The following is a 21,535-nucleotide window of genomic DNA, read 5'->3' on the forward strand; positions in this document are numbered from 1 at the left end:
AGTCCTTGGTGAGGCTGCGCACTCCTCCTTTGGCTCCCAGACTTACTGGGCAACGCATCTGACCATCTGGCTGTCTGCCTCTTGGACTTTGGACTTGACCTAAGGGAAGGCTCCCCAAGGGCAGAAAGCCCAATTAAAAATGTCTCCCTGCCTGACAGCAAGCCCCAAATAGCCCCAGCACAGTAGCGTAGCGGGGTAAGCGGGTCTCACGTGTCTTGAGCAGCTCGACACCAGCTGGTTCTTGTGCAAGGCACTAGGGACATGAAAATGACTTGAGAAGGCAGGGAGCCATTACTCAAGGCTGTGTATCTCTAGCAGGAAGCACACATGATTAATAAACCCCAGTCTCTGTCCTTGAAGAGAGAAGCCCCAGAAGAGATGGGAAGTAGACACAATTTCAGTACTTTGAGCTCAGTGCAAGGTAAGAGTGAGCACTGGGTACTGCAGGGACCAGGGAGGAGGGGTCTCTACCTTCTTTCTTTCTAAGGAGACCCTTCATAGATGTGATTCAATATGAGACTATAATGATACTGATTATTATTCATTCTTTATCACCTAGAAATTCCTTTTTTTTTTTTAAAGATTTATTTGTTTATTTATCTGACACAGAGAGCGATCACAAGTAGGCAGAGCAGTAGACAGAGAGAGAGGGGGAAGCAGGCTCCCCGCCAAGCAGAGATCCCAATGCAGGGCTCGATCCCAGGACCCTGAGATCGTGACCTAAGCTGAAGGCAGAGGCTTAACCCACTGAGCCACCCAGGTGCCCCTATCACCTAGAAATTCTTCATGGGGAGTTGGACAGAGGAAGATTTTAATTCCTGCTGGAAGAGTTAAACTGTGGGGAAAATTCTCTAAACAGCTGATATAAACTTGCTGAGGATGATCAAAACAAGCTTTTAGGACAGTATGTTGGGATCTGATATTAAAATTTGTGGAAGGAAATCTCAAGAGGTACCACCAGGGACTAAACTTCTAGGAAATGATACAGTATTTTTTGGAAGGATAACAGAACACAGCTTTTTGATCTTCTGCAAGTAAGTTCTCTAACATTAACATTTCTAGGTCACTATCCATTGAGGAGATGTATTTGTGTCTATTTCCATGGAAGTGTAAATTCCAGGAGAGAGGAACAGAGTCTTTTTCACTACAGTATCTGTAGCACCTGGAACATCATAGGGGCTCAGTTAACTTACTGAATGACCAAACAAATGATTTCCACTTTTGGTGACATCTTTGAAACTTGATTGGAACTTGACGATGTACATCTGGGCTTTTCATTTTCTTCTTTCTTCCTTCCTTTCTCTCTTCCTTCCTTCCTTTCTTTCTTCCTCTTTTTTTCCTCTTTCTTTCTTTACCATTTATTCACTTTATTCCCCTTCTGGGAATGAATCAGGACCATTTCAACGGATAGACAAACTTGTCATGGTTTGAAAATTGGCATATTTTTTCCTTTAAATTCCTGTAGGTCTTTTAATTTAGGACAGACAAAGCACTTTATCTTTTATTCTCCTCCTCTTCCTCCCCTTCCTCCTCCTTCTCCTCCTCCCCTTTCTCCTTCGTTGTTGTTGTTGCTGTTGTCACTATGCCCAGCACAGCCCGTGGCATACAGCAGGTACTCGAATAATGCTTGTTTAACCTGTAGTCTTTTACACTCAACCATTAGCTAAGGCCTGTCCGCCCAGTCGAAGTCTAGTCTGGAATGCTTTCAGGCTTAAACACGCCAAGGAAATTTCCTTGCCACATCTGAATTTCCCCAAAAGGTGATTAATTAATAAGAATCAACGTGATTAATTAACAAGAAATTGATAGCAGAATTAGTAACAGGCTCAGACAGCCCCACAGACCACAACCTTCCTCCACTGTTGCTCCGCTTTCCCAGGGCTGTCTCGGGCATAATCTCTCAGGCGCTGCCCTTCTTTTCCAGCGACCCCTGCCCGCAGTCTGGCTGTGGATGGATGCTGAGCCCTTCAGAGCCAGCGAGGTTGCTAGTGGTTGGTGAAGCCGGATTTCCAATACACCTTTGCATTCTTACCCAAAATTAAAAAGCCTCGAAGTACATTAGAGGAAAACGTGCAGTGTATTGGAAACTGTGCACCTACTGTTTTCTTCGTCTTCACTGGAACACCACTGCCTCCCTCCGACACCCTCAGCTGCCTCTCACCCCAAACACGTCCCATCAAAATGCTGAAGCTGTAAATCACTGTAGAGCAGTTCAGTTCACAAAGGTCTGCCTCAGTGTGCATGGCCCGTGTGCACTTCCTCTGGTTTCATTACACATGTTAAGGAAGTACTTAAATTTTTTTTTTTTCGGTAACAGCTTGTGTGCAACCCCTAAGCATACCCATACCTATTAACCTTTGGCTGAGTTTGTGCAAAGAAATACTTATGCCAAATTGTCCCTTTCACTCTTCGGAGGCCTGCCCTAGGGTACTCTCCCCCGCCTCTTGTGAACCGAGCAGATCAAAGTTTGGAGCATTCTCCACTACCCACTGGCACTCGTGAACACCAGCAGGCTTAACCTTCTCTGTATCCGCACCGGCAGCGGTAGTCTGGGCCAGGCTGCTGGTCCCTCCCAGGGCTTCTTCCGCTGAACCCTGGCTCTCATGGAGGCAGGTGTGGTGAGCACTGGAAATGCAACCTTCTTGTGGCCTGGCCTCACCCTCCACCATGGCCTTGACCCCTTCTCCTTCCTGGGCATCCGGTCTGGAAGCCCCCGCTGTGAGCTCCCTCTCAGTGGGCTCCCTGGCCTCTGCTTGCGGCTCTGGGGGGCCTGTGCTGCTGGCGCCCTCAGTGAGCCCTTCACAGGCCAACTGAGCCCCCAGCAACCCTCCCAACTCCACCCTGCCAGCCTCTGCCTCCGCCTCCGGAGGGGGATAATGGGCCTCCCTCTCACTGATTTCGCTCCCTTCACAGCTGTCTTGACTGGAGGCAGCTGCTTGATCGGCCTCCGTGTCGATCTGGGTTGTTTCCTCTAATTTTTCAATTTCTGGGGGAGCACGGGTCTCTTCATGGGAAGCATTCTCAATCTCGAGGGTGGCCGATTCCACTGGCACTTCAATGGTCACCGTCAACAAATTTCTGAGCTCCTTTAAGGAGCCCAAGTCAGAGCTGGCTTCTGGCTTTTTGTGGGTGGGTTCTCCGTCCTCAGGAGACCCTCCAAACTCCAGCTCTGACGAGGATGTGCCCAGGGCTCCTGCCGTGTCCTCTGTAGTCACAAGAGCCACAACAGGGTCATCCGTACTTGGAGTCCCCTGTCTGGTGCCATCTGGGGGAGGGGTGGGGACAGGGAAGGACAGACTTTCTCCTTTGGCCAACGGACTAGGGACCCCAGGCTGCTTCTTCTCCCCTGACTCTTGGAACACTTCGTTACTCAGTGTCTCGCTCTGTGAAACTCCTGGCAGAATGGCCGAGGCTCTCCTGGCAGGGCTGGCCTGGTTTGACCCTGAGGGGGTTTTTAGATCAGTTAAGCTGGACACACTTTCACTGGGCAAGGCCATGTTGTCTTCAAATAAGTTGTGTTTCTTCAGGAGAGCAGCTTCCTTTATCACTGGGAGAGACCAGAAAACAGAACATGACATTGACCCTCTGCCCCGGCCACCCACACTTTCCGATGTTATCCAGAAGCCAAACTCCCTTCCCAGCTTTTTCTAACTACCCACATTTCTCAATGTCAAATTCCAGCTGATACCCCCCCCCCCGCCCCCGCCCTCCTTCCCGGTCTCCTTCCTTCATGATCAAAGCCCACAAACTCGTTTTCTACTCTGGACCTCTGCCGTGTTCATTCATTCACTCCTTCCCTCATTCATGGGTGCAAACTGGGCAACCGCTATGGGACAGGCTCTGAGAATCCAAAGATGAATAAAATAGGGCTTTTGCTTTCAAGGAGCTCGCAACCTAGAATAGTATTGTCTGTATCAGCCACAGAGGCCCCGCTGCAGGGGCAGGCCTACATCTCTCTGCTGCTTCTCGTAGTCCCGTCTCGAATGTGTGCTGGGTACTCAGTACCAAGCATGCAGAGAGAGCCTTGTTGACCTGTAGTGTCTAGAATGAAGACCTACGTGCTTCTAGCTCAGTCTCAGAAAACTTGAGAGGACTCAAGACAACGATGACAACGATAGCAGCCGACATTTTTGACCACAGGCCTCCACGATAGCTGTGCAGGCTGTGCGGTGCCCAATGGTATCATATCCAAGGGGGCGCCCCCTCACGTCAGAGAGAGCATAGATCTGTGTATTTGGCAGAAATTTCCGGGAACAAGCAGTAGAACATCCTACTCTGATAAAATTGGTATATCACAGCAATGTTTTTGGACGGACCACAGTCAGGTGTCTGGAGAAAGGGAGCCTTTTCCTAACTGGCGGAAAGGTGCCATGATGGAATGGCAGTGGGCTTGAGGGAACCCTTCCTGTCAGACGCTGGGCTGACGTCTTTACATTTCTCATCTCGTTGGATTAGCTACTGGGGCTCATGCTTTGCCTGTTTTCTTTGTGGAGGGTTTTTGTTGATCCTAACACCTTCGCCATGGAGACCAGACACGTTTCAGGCCTACGGTTTTGGGGAATAGCCTTGTCCAGCATATTTCTACCAAAGTTGTCCTGTCCACGGTCCTATCACAAGCAAGGCCTAACTCCGCAGGACAGGGGGTGCTGGGGGTGCTGGAGTCCCAACAAGGTTCACAGAGAACTGTGTCGGCGCCCTGTATCTGCTTCTGTCCAGCTGACAGGACGTGAAGAATGTGCTGAGGAGGCAGCTGGCAACCCGTGCTCCTGGAGTCACCTCCTCCTGCCCCAGGGAGGGGTTGGGAGTCTATGGCTAAAAGCACCTGTTTTCCTTTGTTCTGTCTGGAGCAGCTGGAGGAAGACAGCTGCTCATGAGAGAGTCCAGCCTTAATCTCCACAAACCTCAGTTTTCTGTGAAAAATGAAGCTTAAAATTTGTGTCTCCCAGAGTTCTCATTTGTAATTCAAAGGAATAATACTGAATGAGCCAACATAGCCTGTGTCAGATCATGACTCTCGGTCAAGGCTGGTGTCCCCCTCTTTTTCCTCTCCTTTCTTCTCTGTCTTCCCAAGAAACCAGTAGTGATTTCCTATTCCCCTTTCACACCTGTTGAGAAACATAGCTGGCCTCTCTGGGTCCCCTTGAAGGGGTCCTCCCTTGTATCTACTGTTCCCTCCAGGACCAAGGAAATCTTCCTCACCTTTCAGAGTTTCATCAAGGAGGCTCTGATGTAAAATCTCCTCATAGACATTTTCCACATGAATCATATTGGTGTGATCTGCAAAAATGAACTGCTCGAATTTCTGGAGCTCCTGGAGGGCGAGAGAGAGGAAGACAGAGGACAAGGCATGCGACGCCAGTTTGTAGAGGAGGTACAGGGAGCATGAATCACCCTCAAGATCCCTTCCTTGGAGTGTGGGGCACTCAGTCACTGGTCATCCCCTTCCCTCTCCCCAACCACCAAGGCTCGATGTCCCGTACTGTGCACACGCTCTGTACTTCAGGGGTGTAGACGATACAGATTTTAATCATCTCAAGGCCCTGTCTCTGAGCCCGTGGGTCTCAAGGCCTCCTTTTTTTCCATCACAATCCAAATGTTTCCTTCTTCCTTTTTTCCCCCCTTTAAACTCCAATAGTACTCTACCAAGGTATAAGTTACACACAGTAAAATACACATTTTACAAGTACATCTCAGTGGTTTTAGGTGTATAACTATACCCGTGGAACCACAACCCAGATCAAGATAGAGATTATTTCCAGCACCCTGTGCCTTTTTCCAGTCTACACCCCCAACAAGAGATAAGCACCACTCTGATATCTGCCACAACAGATTTGTCTTTCTAATTTTTTTTTTTTTTTTTTTTAGATTGAGAAAGAACACGTGTGGTAGGGGAAGGGGTGGAGGGGGAGGGAGAGAATCTGAAGCAGGCTCCATGCCCAGCACTGAGCCGGACACAGGGCTCCATCTCCCAACCCTGAGATCACGACCGGAGGCAAAGACAGACAGTTAACTGACTGAGCCACCCTGGTGTCCCTAGTTTTTCTAATTTTGAAGTTTATGTAAATTGAATCACATATTCTTGTGTGTTTTGGTTTTGAGATTCATCCGTGTTGCCACGTGTATCAGTAACTCGTTCCCTTTTGTTGATAAAAAGCATTCATTATATGGATAAACTACAATTATTCAGCTATCCTCCTATCGATGGTGTTCAAATTTGTTCATTTTTGAGATGTTATGAATATAATTGCTTTAAACATTCCTGTGCATGAATTTTTTGGATTTAAGGACTTTTTTTTTTTTTTTTTAATCTTTGTTGTATACCTAGAAGTGAAATTGCTGGGTCCTGGACTAGATGTCTGTTTAACTGTATTAGAAGGGGACCCTTTCCGGGTATGGAGACTCCCATCAAGAACTCTTCAGGAACATTCTCCTCTTTCCTGCCAGCTGGCCCTGACAGTCACTTATTCGCTCCAAGGCAACCCAGGCCAGGTGCGTTATTCTTTAACAGCCGCCCCCCCCCCCCCCCGCCCCCGCTCTCCAAGGGTTTCCAGATGGCTTGGGGTCAAGGGAGGGATCAGACTGTACCAAATCACATTCCAGTTATCGGTATGAGGACAGAGAAGGGATCAAGATGTACCAAATCACATGCCAGTGATTAACTCAAAAATCCTTATAGCTAATGGTGCTCAAAGGGCCCCAGTGGCCAGGGCCTTAGCAGAGGGCTTTGAGGCCTTTTGGCTGAAGGGACAGGATTTTCAGCAGGAGATCAGAAGTCACCAAATATAGACAACTCAGTGCTAGGACTTGGGGGCCCTGGCCCAGATCGCAACAGGCCATAATGGGGTCCCTTTAGATCTATTCTAGAGCAAAGCCAAAGGATCGAAAAGATGTGAGCTTCCCCTCAGCTACGGCTGTGCTCATCCCTGCCTGCCCGCTGCTGTAGGCTACGAACTCCCACCAGCAGGGACGCTGGCCTGGATCTTATCTGATACATAGTCAATACATGTTTGACAAGTAGACCTTTAAAATTTCAAACAGTTGGAGCCGCCTGGGTGACGTAGTCGGTTAAGCTTCCAACTCTTGGTTTTGGCTCAGGTCCTGATCTCAGGGTCGTGAGCTTGAGTCCCGAGTCTGGCTCCCACTCAGCTCGGAGTCCACTTGAGATTTTCTCTCTCTCTCTCTCTGCCTCTCCCCTCTGCTTGCAACTCTCTCTCTCTCTCTCTCTCTCTCTCAAATAAATAAATAAATCTTTTAAAAAATTTCCAACAGCTAAGTAAGTATGTGGAAAGGAACAATTTTCTAGGGATGTTTATACTGCTGTGACATGTCCAGCTTTATAACATAGGTCCTCTATATCAACTGATTGAACCGTGACATATGTTTAAAACCTTGGAGCAATTTAATTGGAATCCCTAACGGCGGGTCTTGGGGTATCTGAATTTTTTTCCTTTTTCTTTTCTTTTTTTTTTTTACAGCTCCCCAGGCAATTTCAATGTACACACTGGACTGAGTACCGCAGATCTAGGAAGCTGTGATTTAAAGAACCAAGGAAAACATATGTTAGTAAAATAAAGAATCCTTCAGTGCAGCAGATAGTCCCCTAGTTACTACCCATTCTGTAAATCCAGATTTTAAGAAATCTCTTGGCACTGAAATCATATCCTTCATTACTGAAAACTTGGGGTCTCAGTTTCTTTGGAAACCAATCTCTCTTGATTAAAAAATCACAAGAGCACAGATTGGGTACAACTTTGTTGATGCTTGGAAAAAGGGAACAGACAAGAAAGGGGGACTTTCTTTGCCTTTTTCCTCTTCTGGGAGAAGGTGGCTCTGAGGCCTTTGGGATTGAAAAACACCCTAAGGAGAATGTCCGTGAGCAGACACATCCAGAGGCAGACTAAGTCATCCTTTGGGTGGCTAAACTTTTCCTTCCACACATGGCCAAAGGACCATCGTATAGACAGATTCTTTATTCCTGTGGTTTGATCAAACTCCCAGAAATAAATGCCAGGTACTAGATATGCCAAGACTCTAAAGAAAAAAGCATTTATAGAATATAAAAATAACCAAAGAAATTTCTGCAGTAAAAGAACTTATTCAAGGGATTTTAATGTTCCAATTCTTGGAGACCCTCTACACTGCCCAAAAGTCCTTTTTAAATTCTAATAAGTTCTTTATGATTTGCTCCAAGAGGAAGAAGGCATTAAAAATATACAGGCTCATAGATCATCTCTGAAATACAGAAATAGTAATAGTAGTAGTATATACCATGCACTGAGTGCACACCATGTTATCAGCGAGTGTGAGCTCAGTTCCAACTCTGGTGGTTACCAGCTCCATGACTTTGGGCCCATTACTTAATCCTCAAGTTTCCCCATTTGTACAATGAGGATATAAATAGTACTTCCTCATAGAGTTGTCATGAGATTATTGAGATAATCTACACAAAGTGTTTAACATGGTGTCTAACACATGGTCAGCACTCATCAAATATTAATAATTTACTCTCCTCAATCTTAAAGGTACTGAGAAATATATCATCTTCATTTTCAAGAAGATGGAATCTGGTTGAAGAAAGAGGAAAAGTGACTTGTCCAAGTCCCCAGAGTCAATACATGCAGGAGCCAGGACTTGAACCCAGGACTTGAAACTGCCTCCACAGGTGGCTCACCCATGGTGCTGCTCTGCAGATCAAGTCACACTTTCATAATCACAGCTGTCACTGGTAGCAGCTTTAAATGGTTTCCATTTCATTGGCTTCACCAAACAAACATTAAAAAAAAATCCTTCTATAATTGTGTTACTTAAGGTCTTTTCCTGGATGTAGTGATCGAGTTTCAGAGGACACGTGGTATCCAATAGTCATACTATGATGAGGAGCACCTGGTGTCCTCAGGGGCTCTATGACAACCCTTCGTTTGGCTCAAAGTCAGATCATTACCTTTGAGAGTCTGTCTAGTCCAGGTGTTGGCCAATACAGCAGCTGTTTGCTTTTATAAATAAAGTTTTATTGGAACACAGAAGTGCCCATTGTTAACGTACTGCCTGTGTCTGCTCTTGCACTTAGCAGAGCTGAGTAGTTGCAACAAAACCGGTATGACCCACGAAGCCTCAAATCTTTACTATCTGACCATGTGCAGAAAAAATGTGCCGACCCCACCCTGGTCTAGTCTACTGTTTGCAAGCACATCCTAGCAAAAGACCGTGCTCGGACTTCACAGCAAAAAAAGCCGGCTTTTTGGAGTAATCCATCCTCTTACTGGTTTGCACGTGGATGCCAGTGCCTTCTGCACGGTGGGAAGTGTGATTTGAACCAGTGCCTCTTGAAATATCGTCTTCCGGATGGTGCTGCTGTCATAATCATATTGCTGTCAATACAGAGACGGAAACATATGCTGAATAGCAACATTGCAATCTGTTAACTTTTGCTTAAACAAAAACTCAGTCACTCAACTTGTCTCCCTTTTCCCCCTATTTCTGAGGCCCCTGACGGTGTTTCCAAGGTCTCAATTCTCTCCTACTTTGGGTGGAGCGTATGACTATTAAAGACCCATCTTACCCTCCCTTTTATAGATAGGGAAACTGAGGCAAGATCAAAACAGTAACTTCTGCATTATAAAAAAGTTGGGGACAGAAATGGCGGGTGAATTTGTATGTCATCACCCCTGTCCTGGGTGGGTCTGTAGGAGCCGAGATCATCTATTTCTTTCACTTTACATCCAAAAAGCAGGATGAGTGGGTTGTAATGATTTCCACAAAGAAAGGGAGGGCCTGGCTCATAGCTACTTTAACATTGCGGCATGTTAACCGAGGAAGTTTAGCATGAAACAGTCAAACCTAGAAACCAGAGTTTGGTTTTAGATGACGCTTTAAAAGGGTCACAGATACAATGGAACACAGTCACAGGCGTGTGAGCAGAATGGTCAGGCCAAATATGGAATAGTTAATGAGACAAAGGCATTTATACTGGAGTTGATAACTTTGGACAAAAATTATAGCTCTATTCAAACAACCAAAGGCACTATGTGGGAGAGGGACACGAACAGAGAGAATAGAACTAGAATCACCAGTGGTGACAGCTTTGGGTTCACATTAGGAAGCATGTTCTTGCAACTCAAAGTGTCCAGAGAAGAAATGGACTATCCAGGGACATATGAAGTTTCCTGACACTGGAAGTGAAATTGACATTGATACTATCTTTTCTTTCCAATTGCAAGTTCATTATTACTTGTGTTCCCATAATAAATATTGCTTTTCTTATTTTTTAAAAAGCTTTCATTTATTTATTTGTGAGAGAAAGAGAGCTAGAGAGAGCACAAGCAGGGAGAGCAGCAGGCAGAGGGAGAAGCAGGCTTCCTGTGAGCAAGGAACCTGATGTGGGATTCGAATCCAGGACCCTGGGATCATGACCTGAGCCAAAGGAAAACGCTTAACCAACTGAGGCATCCCATAAATATTGCTTTTAATTTCATTAATTTAGTTGTCACTGTTTCCTACTACCTGTGAGGTATTAGGATTAGGTCTAAAATTCAGGGGCCACCTCCTAGGCTCTGTGGGATCTTCTGCTCCAAGATACTGTTTAGGGGGATAGGTAGTTAAGAAATTAGTGAACTGAATTTAAGAATTGCTTTAGCTCTAGGCTCACCACTGACTAGCCTGTTGAGCTTAAGTAAGTCACACTAGTTCTTAGTGAGTCAGTTTCCTCATCTTTTAATGGAGACATATTCTGATCATTTCACAAGTCCTTGTGAGGATCAAACAAAACAGGATAGGTTAAAAACAAAAAAGCTTGAAAACTAGATCATGTATGTGCAAACTGCTATTATTAAAACCATTTTGATATATATACTTAAGCAGTAAGCACATCAAAACCAATTTCAGGGACGCCTGGGTAGCTCAGTCATTTGGGCGTCTGCCTTCAGCTCGGGTCATGGTCTCAGGGTCCTGGGATCAAGACCCACATTGGTCTCCCTGCTCAGCGGGAAGCCTGCTTCTTCCTCTCCCACTCCCCCTGCTTGTGTTCTCTCTCTCATTGTCTCTGTTAAATAAATAAATAGAATCTTTAAAAACAAACAAACAAATATTTCATATGGCAGGTCTGTCTCTCTCTCTCTCTCTCTCTCTCTCTCTCTCTCGTATTTCCATTGCCAGGAGATTTTGATTTTTCTAAAAAATGTTGGCTAATTTATATGGGTTTTACTATATTGTGAACTCTTTGAAGAAGGAAGCTGTACCTTGCCTATTTTTACATTTTCTGTAATACCTATCACATCGCTTTGCTTAGAGTGGACAGCCAATAAATATCAAGTGCAATCATTCTATCAAGAACAGGTCCCTTGGAGCGATGGACAAGAATCCCGGGGACCTGTGGTCCCTACGGCTGCCACTAGATGGCAGAGCAGGCGCGAAAGTCCTGCTGGGGGGGCCCCCGCGGCGCGGTAGCCATGGCTGCCGCCACGAGGAAAGGGGGCAGGATTACAAACAGCGAGAGTGAAAGCCAGAATTTGGCATCTTCCACTTAACAAAAGAAGCAGGGGGTCACACTTGTTTTACGCTTCCCACAAATGAGACACCGGTTTTACCTTTAAGACTCGGAGCTTAACCTTCTCGATGGCGACTGCAGTTTTGGCGGCCTCTCCCTGGAGGTGTGGGGAAAGCAGCTGCTGGAAGGTGAACACCGCGTTCTCCATCAGCTGGAAGCCGAAAGCGACACAAAACAGCGCCTGGTCAGAGGCTGGGGTCTCCACCCGGAGAAGGGGGGGATGACCATCACAGACCCCCTCCCCAGGCACTAATCTGGGGCCACCCAGGGCAACAGGTCCTCAGTCCCCTACCTAGTTATGAAATAAATGGGCCACCAGTGGGATCCGTAAGAGTCTGGGAACTACACACTCGCACACACACCTATGCACGTATGCATACACTATTTTTCCCTCCTCTCTTCTTCTTATGCTCTGAGCTGCAAAACCCATGAGGCCATGGGATTGAGAATACCGCCCTCTCCGGCGGTCAGCCCCTTCCTCTAGTTTGTAAGTCATCACCCCTGTCCTGGGTGAGTCCGTAGGCTTGACAAAGGGAAGTGGGGGGCTTCCCCACTTACTCCTTGGCGGCTTTAATCCTGCACTTCCGCTTTTGGGGGGATGCAAACCAGTCCAGCACAGCTCTCTGCGCTTCACTTACCCCCTCACTTCTCTTCCTTGCTCTGCGGGGCTGGAAGGGAGGCCGGGATGGGGTTTGGTGGGCACGGTGGCTGATGTGCCCATGGGGTAGGAAACAGAAATGATTCTGATTTCTCATTCTCTGTATTCGTACCTGTATCGGTTTCACCAGGGTTCAGTATGACCAAAGGGACTTCTGTTAAACCATTGCCCGATTTTGCTCCCCCAGTCCATCTTTAATCCTTCACAACTCCCAGGTTAGGTAATAAGGTGTCTCACTTAATCCACCCTATAACTTTTAAGGAACAAGTGTTCCTTTCTTCCCGAAGCCTCTGATCCCAAAGCATGCACACACAGCTTTGTCCAGCACTCTCAACACTATAGTGACCTTATCTGAGCATCTGTCTCTGAGGAGGGGGCGCGTCTGGCACAGCACCCAGCCCCTGAGTGATCTCCCCGCAGGACACCCCTGAAATAGAACTGAGTTCTTCTGGTTTCAGTGGTCACACCCTTCTTCATTTAGAAAGCACTATAATACGGAAAGAATTTGTGCTTCTTTGTGGAGAAAAAGTTCCTTGTGGGGGGAGAAAAGGAAAACTACCAAGTAGACACAAGAGATCCAAATATGAAGCTGTGATTGATTGACTGATTTACTCTTAACCGGGTTAGGGAATTAACGTAAACCGGTAGTTCTCCATTCTGGCTGTGTATTAGAAGCAGTGGGAATGTGGATGGGGGAAATTCCTGGGAGTGGGGCCGAGACATGAGCATTTCTTAAAAGCTCCCCAGACAATTCTCGTGTGCAGCCGAGGTTAAAAGTGCTGGTTTGACAAATCAAGGAATTATCAATTAATGCTACTGGATCTCCCTGAGATTTTTTTTTTCTTTCTGATGTTCATCAACATGGAAGAAAGATGAAGCCAGATGGAAGGACCAAGGATATCCTCAACTCAGCATGATGACGACAGAAAAGGGCCCCATTGGCCAGAGCTGCACCAGCACCCCAGTCTGGCCTTGTTTCTCTGCCATCTCCATCCTCACCCCCGACAGAGGCCCCGGCCACTCCCACCTCCTGCATGTGGTTCTGTGTCCTCTGGACCACCAGGTCCACGTGGGGGAATCGGAAGCGGCTCTTGAGATCCTGCAAACGCTCCTGGAGCAGGTTGACTTTACTGTAACAAGGTTCCATCTTCATGGAATCCAGTGGAAGATTCATGAGCTGGTCTAGATGCTACGTTTTGGGGAAGGGAAACATTAAAAACCTTCAAACTCAGGAGCAAGATTACATGCATATTCTGTATTACATAAATACTAAATGATCAAATGTATGTTAGTAGAGTGAATCACTTCTCAGGCCACTAGATTTATGACATTTCAGTTGTCTTACTTGCCTCCTTCAGGGGTCCCTGGGGCAGGTCTATCGCTAGGGCAGAAACTGAAAAGAACCCACTGGATGATGGGAGGACCCAGGGAAGCATTTGGGGGCTCCAATCTTAGCTCCTGATGGACTCTGGGCTCTGACTTGCAGACTTTGAGAACTAGGTAGGTAGGTTTTTTGGCACCTGGAGTTTCTGCTGGGCTCTGGGGACCTCCAAAGCCTACGTTAACAAGGTCAGGGTGCCTCTGGACCCTGAGACTCTAGGAATGAAGCCAGAATCTTCATAGTTCTCTGAGGCTCTGTCAGGGTTCATGGGGGCTTCCTCTGCTATAGGTTCTCTATGGTGGGTGGTAGGAAGAGACCTGGCCTGGGAGAGGCATCCAGTTAAAAAACTGGGATCCTTGCCCCTCTGGTTCACACAAGCGATGAAGCCATAGGGCTTCCAGCAGGAAGGCGGCAACGGACCCCCCTGCTAAAGACGTCAGCTTTCAATAACCTACTCTTACACCGTGGGTGTCCTTGCCGACAGAATGCTTTCTATTTTCCAAGCTGATTTTCAAATAATTTAAAAAACCTGAATCTGGATATCTAGAAGAAACAGGTGGGGTGGGCAGAGAAAGAGGACAGGCAGGTGCTGAAAATGGACGCCCAGGGAGACCTGGGCAGTAACACAGGGTGACTGTGAATTACAGAGGACATGCTGTCTGATTTTCAAGTCACAGAAAAGAGACAAGGCTCGAGTTCTAGGTGTCTCTAAGTAGGAATTCCTAAAGGGCCCGTTCCTACTGTGTTTGTAAAGAGAACACATCACTCTCCCTGAGAAGGGAGTTGTGGGGAGCCACACCCAGGTAGAATTAATGATCAAACGCACAGGATCAAACTTGTCCCTCCTCACACAACATGAAATGCATCTATTTTTAAGAAATAACAATTAAGCAGACAAGAGAGGAAAAATGGGTTGCTGCTTTGCTCCTACCAGACAGGCCAACGTTTAAAGGAGTGGTAATGCCTAACGCTGATGGGCATTTGGGGAAGAAAGTCCTCTGTCATACACGGTGGATGGAAATGTAAAATTTAAATCCATTTTTTTTTAAATGCAAGTGGAAACATCTGTTAACAGGAGAAATAGTCCCACCTTTCAACCTAGCAAACCTGTCTTGAGAATCTATCGCACAGGAATGAAAGCTTCAGAGTATACTCTATGTAGGAAGGTTATTTATTACAGTTTTCTCCATGATGTCAGCAACATTTGGATAGTTGAATAAATCATGGTGCATTCAGACATGAACTATTATGTAGCCATTACAAAGAATGATTTAAAGCTAGAGCAGCTAACTTGAGAGTTTCACAAGGTATTTTTTTGAATGAGAACACTGATAAAGAGTGGGATTTGTAATACAATCCCATTTTTTTTTAAAAAGCAAACAATCTGGAAAAAAAAAGCCAATAAATGTGTATGTTTTATAGTTAAATAAGCAGGGGGAAGGCTGGGTAGCTCAGTCGTTAAGCATTTACCTTCAGCTCAAGTCATTATACCAGGGTCCTGGAATCGAGCCCTGCGTCAGGCTCCCTGCTCAGCGGGAGCCTGCTTTCCCTCTCCCAGTCCCCCTGCTTGTGTTCCCTCTCTTGCTGTCTCTCTCTCTCTCTCTCTGTCAAATAAATAAATAAAATCTAGAGATGCCTGGGTAGCTCAGTCAGTTAAGCAGCTGCTTTCAGCTCAGGTCATGATCCCAGAGCCCTGGGATCGAGTCCCACATCAGGCTCCCAGCTCAGCAGGGAGCCTTCTTCTCCCTCTGCGTGTTGCTCTCCCTGCTTGTGCTCACTTGCTGTTTCTCAATCTCTGACAAATAAATAAATAAATAAAATCTTTAAAGAAAAAAAAAAACTACACAAAAATAAAAATAAATAAAATCTTTTAAAAAAGCAGGGGGAAAAGTACAGAATAGTATAGGCTAAGATTAACACTGGTTACTTGAAGGAAGGTGGGTGGTGGGGGAGGGAGAGAAGGTAAAGGCAAGTTTTTAAAAAAGGTTGCAAAGGAAAAGTTCAAAGTATTTATGAAATGTATCTTGTTTATGTATAGTCACATATTTATGCATGCATAAATAAATAAGAAAGGTTAAAAAAAAAAAAGAAGAGAGAGGTATCTGGTTTGATCCAGGGACTGATAGTGATGTGTCCAGTGCAAACCAAGCTGCCTCGTGATGTGAGTGTTTCCTGAACGTGAGGGTGCCTCACATCCTGGGGAGGCCTGTGAAACAGAATGCCGGGTGGAGCCCCCCGAGCTTCTGACTCAAGAGATTGTGGGTGGGGGCCTGAGAATTTGCACTTTTAATAGCTGGGGAAGGACCGTACCGGTCCGGAGACTACACTTTGAGAAACATTGTTTTCATCACGAGTCTGTATTTTTGGAAACAAATCAACAAACAAAATTTATATCAATGAGGATCTATACTTCTATATTTGTATGAACAAGAAACAAGCATGTAAAAACATATTCTAAGTTAATTTGTATTTGTTAATTCAGGGGGTCTGGAGTAGAGGTAGCCTAGAAGTTGGGGTGGACATGGGTTGATGTGGGAAACAAAAGCAAGGGAAAAATTATTAAATTTCCTTGCTACTTACAGCCCATTGACAAGTCCTTGGAACATGCAGAATGACGTTATTCTAGGGATTCAATGTTAATTCTTCACTAAGGGCAAAGCCAATCTACGCCCAACGCCTAGGATCCTGTGAGTCTACTTTAACACATAAACTTGCCTTTGGAAACTTCCTTTATCTCTACCCCTGGCAAGACACAAGTTGGCAATCATCCCCCAAGCATGAGACCCACCGATATGCATCTGAAGGGTCTCATGACTCAGGTTTTTATAAGACAGTAATAAATGATCCTTTCCTAACAATAGCTAGCCCCTCAAGGTCCTGGAAAATTAGCTTCCAAAATTCCTCAGAGACTTACATATCCCTAATGTCCTCCCAACGTGAAAGTATATAATGGGGCACTCTTCATGACCACGGTGCAGCTCTTTCTGCCCACGGGTCCTGTCCCCGTGCTTTAATAAAGCCACTTTTTTGCACCAAAGACGTTTCAAGAATTCTTTCTTGGCCATTGTCTTTGAACATTAATGTCTTTCCACATCATGGGTGATCAATTTGCCCATATACTCTCTCTCTCTCTCTATATATATATATATTACATATATGTGTAATATATATCACACATATATGTAATATATATTATATATAACATATAATTATAATAATATATAACATATGTAATATTTATATATATATAAAATATGTAGTTTCACTTGCACCAACATATTATTATTTTTGCAACTTGAAAACCATTAATAAAGGAAATCAGGTGAATGGATAGATGAATGGGGTGGCTGGCTGAATGGAAGAAATAGATGAATGGATAGAAGGGGGTAGTGGTTAGAAGGGAGGAAGAAAGTAAAGAGTGCACAAATGCAGAAAAAGGCCCAAGGAAAAGGCAGCCCCAAGCAGACCATTCACACTCAGTTCCTTGGCTCCATATCTTACCTCCTTAAGCTGGGCGCTGTCTTTGGTGGTCTGAAAATTCTGGCTAAGTTCATCCACTTCTTTTTCAAAGAGTGAGCGCACTTCACTGAATCCTGAACTCACTGGCCCCATGAGCTCCTCCAGAATGGACGCCAAGAACGGTTGCACATTCTCTGCACAGCTTCTTTCTGCGGGCTGGGCCACCATGGCTGAGATAGGAAATAGGCAGAAAACCATCACTTATTATGGGCAAAATTGGGTTCAAAGTCCCTGGAGCCAGACCAGGGGTGGGCAGTGCCCCAGAGAGCCACTTAACAGCCCAGGCAAGCTCAAATGAGCAAGACAGACCAGCACAGAGAGTCCTGTGCCAGCAGTCACCAGAAGGGAAAGCCATTTGATGTTTGCAGAATTGGAACAAACCACCCCTCCCCTCCCCAAGCTTTCCTCTGCCCAAGGATGAAGTGCACTTTTCTGGCTGGCCCCTGTGATCACGCAATGCCTAACAGAAAACAGAAAATGCTGGCAATCCACCTCTTAACTCTCATCATTATCATTCTGGGTGCATAATTTGTCTTCTAAAAAACACGATTTACTAAGTTTTTAAATTGAGGTATAACATTATATCAGTTTCAGCTGTACAACGTAATGACTCAATATTTGTACATAACAACTTATTAAGTTTTAATTAATTTCTCTAAGAGTTAATCAGCTCATATAATTCAATTCCCCCTTCCCCTCCTCAAGAGACTTTTTAAAAACTTGAACACAGTTTTTTCTTGGGCGTATAGAAACAGATTCCATTGAAAACAAACACCACTCCACCTCCCACCCCCACCCCCAAGTTTTTTTAAAAAAGGCTATTTTTTCCCATTAATCACAGAAAACGTGCACGATGACAAAAATATAGAGAGCACAGAAAAATCATAAAGAGAGATGAAAAAGTGTAACCACACTTCCCAGAGGCAAATCCTACTCTTTGATTTAAAAGAGGAAGAACACTGGGGGGCCTGGGGAGCTCAGTCGTGAGCACGTCTGCCCTGCATTGAGCTCTGTTCAGCCAGAAGTCTGCTTTTCCCTCTCCCACTCCCCCTGCTTGTGTTCCCTCTCTCACTGTCTCTCTCTGTCAAATAAATAAATAAAAATCTTAAAAAAAAAATAAATGAAAGAGGAAGAGCATAAAGTCCGGATAGGACTTGGAAATCTGCATTTTTTTTTTTTTTTAAGTGCTAAGGTGAAGGTCATTATTAGCCAGGTTTGAAAGCACATGTAGTGAGGGAAGGCTGAGCCGGAAAAGACCTGAGCTTGCTCTGTACACTGGAAGGTTAGCTTTGTAGCGCTGGTAAGTCACCTGGCCCTCGTCACAGTATCACGGAACCAAGAACGGAAGGACAAGCGTATCTGGGTGTTCAATCCTTCCATTTTATACATGGAAAATCAGAGGCCTGGAGATGTCCCAGGGCTTGACCAAAGTCACACCTTAACTTACGGATCAAGGACTACACTTCAAGTGTATTTCTTAATCCTTTATTGGCAAATAATGTGCTTACAGGGAGATGAATGGGGCCCATTCTTCTCTCGGTTTGCAGAAATATCTCACAGGTATGGAGGATCAGACTGCCCCTTACTTGGAGAATCTGATATGACTATTCATATTATGAGTAACTCACAAATATTTGGTATATAAAATATTAAAGAGGTCATAGAACTGCTAGGGGAAAAAAAAACCCTTTTGATTGTATGATTTAAAGATGAAATGATCTGTGACTTCTAAAAACGACTGGCTTGATACCAAAATGCAAAATTGTGTGTCAGGAGAATAAAGGACCTTTTTATCAATGAACTTGGAGAGAAGAACTGTTTGAAAAGCACCTAATAGAAATTTCAGACTAGTCATGAACACAGGTCGTATGCAGTAAAGATTTAGTGGCGGCTGGTGAGATTCACTTACTGAGCGGGGAGGAAACGGACACAGGCAGGGGCCATGGCGACCCTGCTCTCCTCTGCCTGCTCCCTGCTGATGCCTGTGTACCAGCGCGGGTTGCAGCCTCCTCTCTGTGCCTTTGTTGTGCTCCTTTCAGCTGGGCCTTCCTTCCTCCTCCTCTGCTTGTGAACATCTCCCTCACCTGTTCAAGACCCAGTATACACCTCACCCACGCAGACAGTCGCATGCCCTTGGAACCACCACGGAGCTCCCTGAGTGGTGGGCCGCCTGTCGCTGCTTCCTTCTGGAGGGCATACATTTGACACCCCACAGGGACATGATCTGCTAACTTCCAGGCGTGTAGAGACACAGTTGTGATAAATATGGACTCACAAACCATCCCAAAGTTAGGGCCGCTGCGGCAGAGCCACGGAGCAGAGGGACAAAGACGGGAAGTGTTGGGATTAGAGGGGTTTGGAACCTGACTCAGTTTTGGAATCTGGGCCAAGTTACTTAATCTCTGCCTCGGTGTTCTTATCGGGTAGGTGGGGATCATGGGATGAATGACTCCTGGCAGTTGGGGTGACGATGACGTGGGCTGACTGTGTTCAGGTGCTTGGAACTGTAGGTGGCCCTCGGGAAGCCCTCACTCGCTGTGAGCCCTCGTCCCACCTGCCGGCATCATCCTTTTTCCCATTAACCGACAAGAAAACAGCGCTATTGTTACAGGAGCCTGCAGTGTTTTTTGAAGCTGACCTAGTTCCTGGCTGGGAACCACAGTGTCCTCAGTTCCTGCTTCTCCAGTGGCACCTTTCCCATCTTTTCCCCCTGTTTCAGAATCTGTAACATGCCTCATATCCTCCTGTTGTGAAATCATGTTGTCTTCTTTGACTCCTCGTAGCCCTTGTATTCAGCAGGAGCAGGATAAATGCTTACTGAATGAAGAAATACTTGTCGGGCAGGACTAAAGATTGGTTGCTTGACCGTCAAGAGTCATTTGGGAGGAAACGGGAAGATCACTGCTTAGTACTCCCAAAGCTCTTTCAAAACCCAAAGCCCTTTACTGACGCAGTCCGAAGTATACAGTTGATCCTTAAACGATGCAGAGGTTAGGGGTGCTGACCACGCCCCCTGTTGTTGAAAATCTGTGTATAACTTTTGACTCCCCCAAAACTGAATTCCTAATAGCCTACTGTTGACCAGAAGCCTTACCCATAACATAAACAGTTGACAAACACATATTTTGTATGTTGTGGGTGTTATATCCTGTATTCTTACAATAAAATAAGCTAGAGAAGGGGCTCCTGGGTGGCTCAGTCGGTTAAGCATCTGTCTTCAGCTCAGGTCATGATCACAGGGTCCTGGGATCGAGCCCTACATCCATCAGGGTCTCTGCTCAGCAGGGAGCCTGCTTCTCCCTCTGCCTCTGCCTGCCGCTCTGCCTGCTTGTGACCGCCCTGCCTCTGTCAAATAAATAAAATCTTAAAAAAAAAATAAGCTAGAGAAAATAAAATGTTACTAAGAAAATCATAAGGAACAGAAAATATGTTTATAGTACTGGATTGTATTTATCCAAACCCCCCCATAAGTGGACCTGTGCAGTTCAAACCTGTGTTGTTCAAACTCAGCTGTACTTTATTGTTCTAAAAGGTGGAGAACCAGAGCCTCAGTTAAAATGTGCTTCTGATATTCCCTTTTTTTTTTTTTTAAGATTTTATTTATTTATTTGTCAGAGAGAGAGAAGGAGAGCGAGCGAGCACAGGCAGACAGAATGGCAGGCAGAGGCAGAGGGAGAAGCAGGCTCCCTGACGAGCAAGGAGCCCGATGTGGGACTCGATCCCAGGATGCTGGGATCATGACCTGAGCCGAAGGCAGCTGCTTAACCAACTGAGCCACCCAGGCGTCCCCTGATATTCCCTTTTAAAAAGACTTGATCGTGACTTCCTTTCAAAGTTCCTTTTAGGAGACAAAGACTAGTCTAGGGCAGAGTGTTTTTCCATTTTATGTGGGATATACTGGAGCCACAGAGACTAGGAAAAAGAGAGAGAGAGAGAAACTGGTTGAATTCAGGCGTGACTGGGAAGCTGGGTGCTGGAGGTTTTAAGTTATACAAGCACTTGAATAGAGTCAATTCTCCATCAGTTGTGCTAACAGGGGAATGAGAGACATGGAAAATAGTGAACACGTAGCGCTGAGGCTAATCTGTCTGTGCCTTGGAGGGTACGGCGTGGACAGACCCGCACGGAAACAGACACGCACCCCCATGCCGCCGTCAAGCCCGCTCTCTACTCTCTCGCAGAAGAACCACTGGAAGGGCTCAGAGGCGAGCTGGGCTGCGGTGTGAACGGGGCCGGAAAGGCAGAGCGTAATCCACCAAGTAGACAGCCCCTGTCAGGTGCTAAGTTTCTTGAGTACAGGAACTGGGTCCCCTATTCATTGCTAAAGCCCCAGCACCTTGCTCAGAAAGCACCTAGTACCTATTTTTTTAAATGAGTGAGCGAGCAGATGAGCAAGTGAGTGAAGAATCTGAAAAATGAGGGCGCCTGGGTGGCT

General features: G+C 45.8%; 1 protein-coding gene across 1 annotated transcript in view; it reads right to left on the reverse strand.

Annotated features, from left to right (window-relative positions):
* Positions 1-2,199: 2,199 nt before the first annotated feature.
* LOC111150692 (family with sequence similarity 129 member A) overlaps positions 2,200-21,535 on the reverse strand; it is a 164,775-nt gene continuing 145,439 nt past the window's right edge. The window contains exons 12-17 of the mRNA XM_022508239.1: positions 17,083-17,270; positions 13,228-13,389; positions 11,583-11,693; positions 9,261-9,368; positions 5,200-5,311; positions 2,200-3,547 (exon numbers count right to left, since the gene is read on the reverse strand). Of these exons, the coding sequence (XP_022363947.1) occupies positions 2,403-3,547; positions 5,200-5,311; positions 9,261-9,368; positions 11,583-11,693; positions 13,228-13,389; positions 17,083-17,270 (1,826 nt within the window). The 3' untranslated portion in view covers positions 2,200-2,402. The remainder of the gene's footprint in view (positions 3,548-5,199; positions 5,312-9,260; positions 9,369-11,582; positions 11,694-13,227; positions 13,390-17,082; positions 17,271-21,535) is intronic.

This window comes from Enhydra lutris, unplaced genomic scaffold, assembly GCF_002288905.1.
Source record: "Enhydra lutris kenyoni isolate GAN:26980312 unplaced genomic scaffold, ASM228890v2 scaffoldscaffold24, whole genome shotgun sequence".
Taxonomy (NCBI): Eukaryota; Metazoa; Chordata; class Mammalia; order Carnivora; family Mustelidae; genus Enhydra; species Enhydra lutris.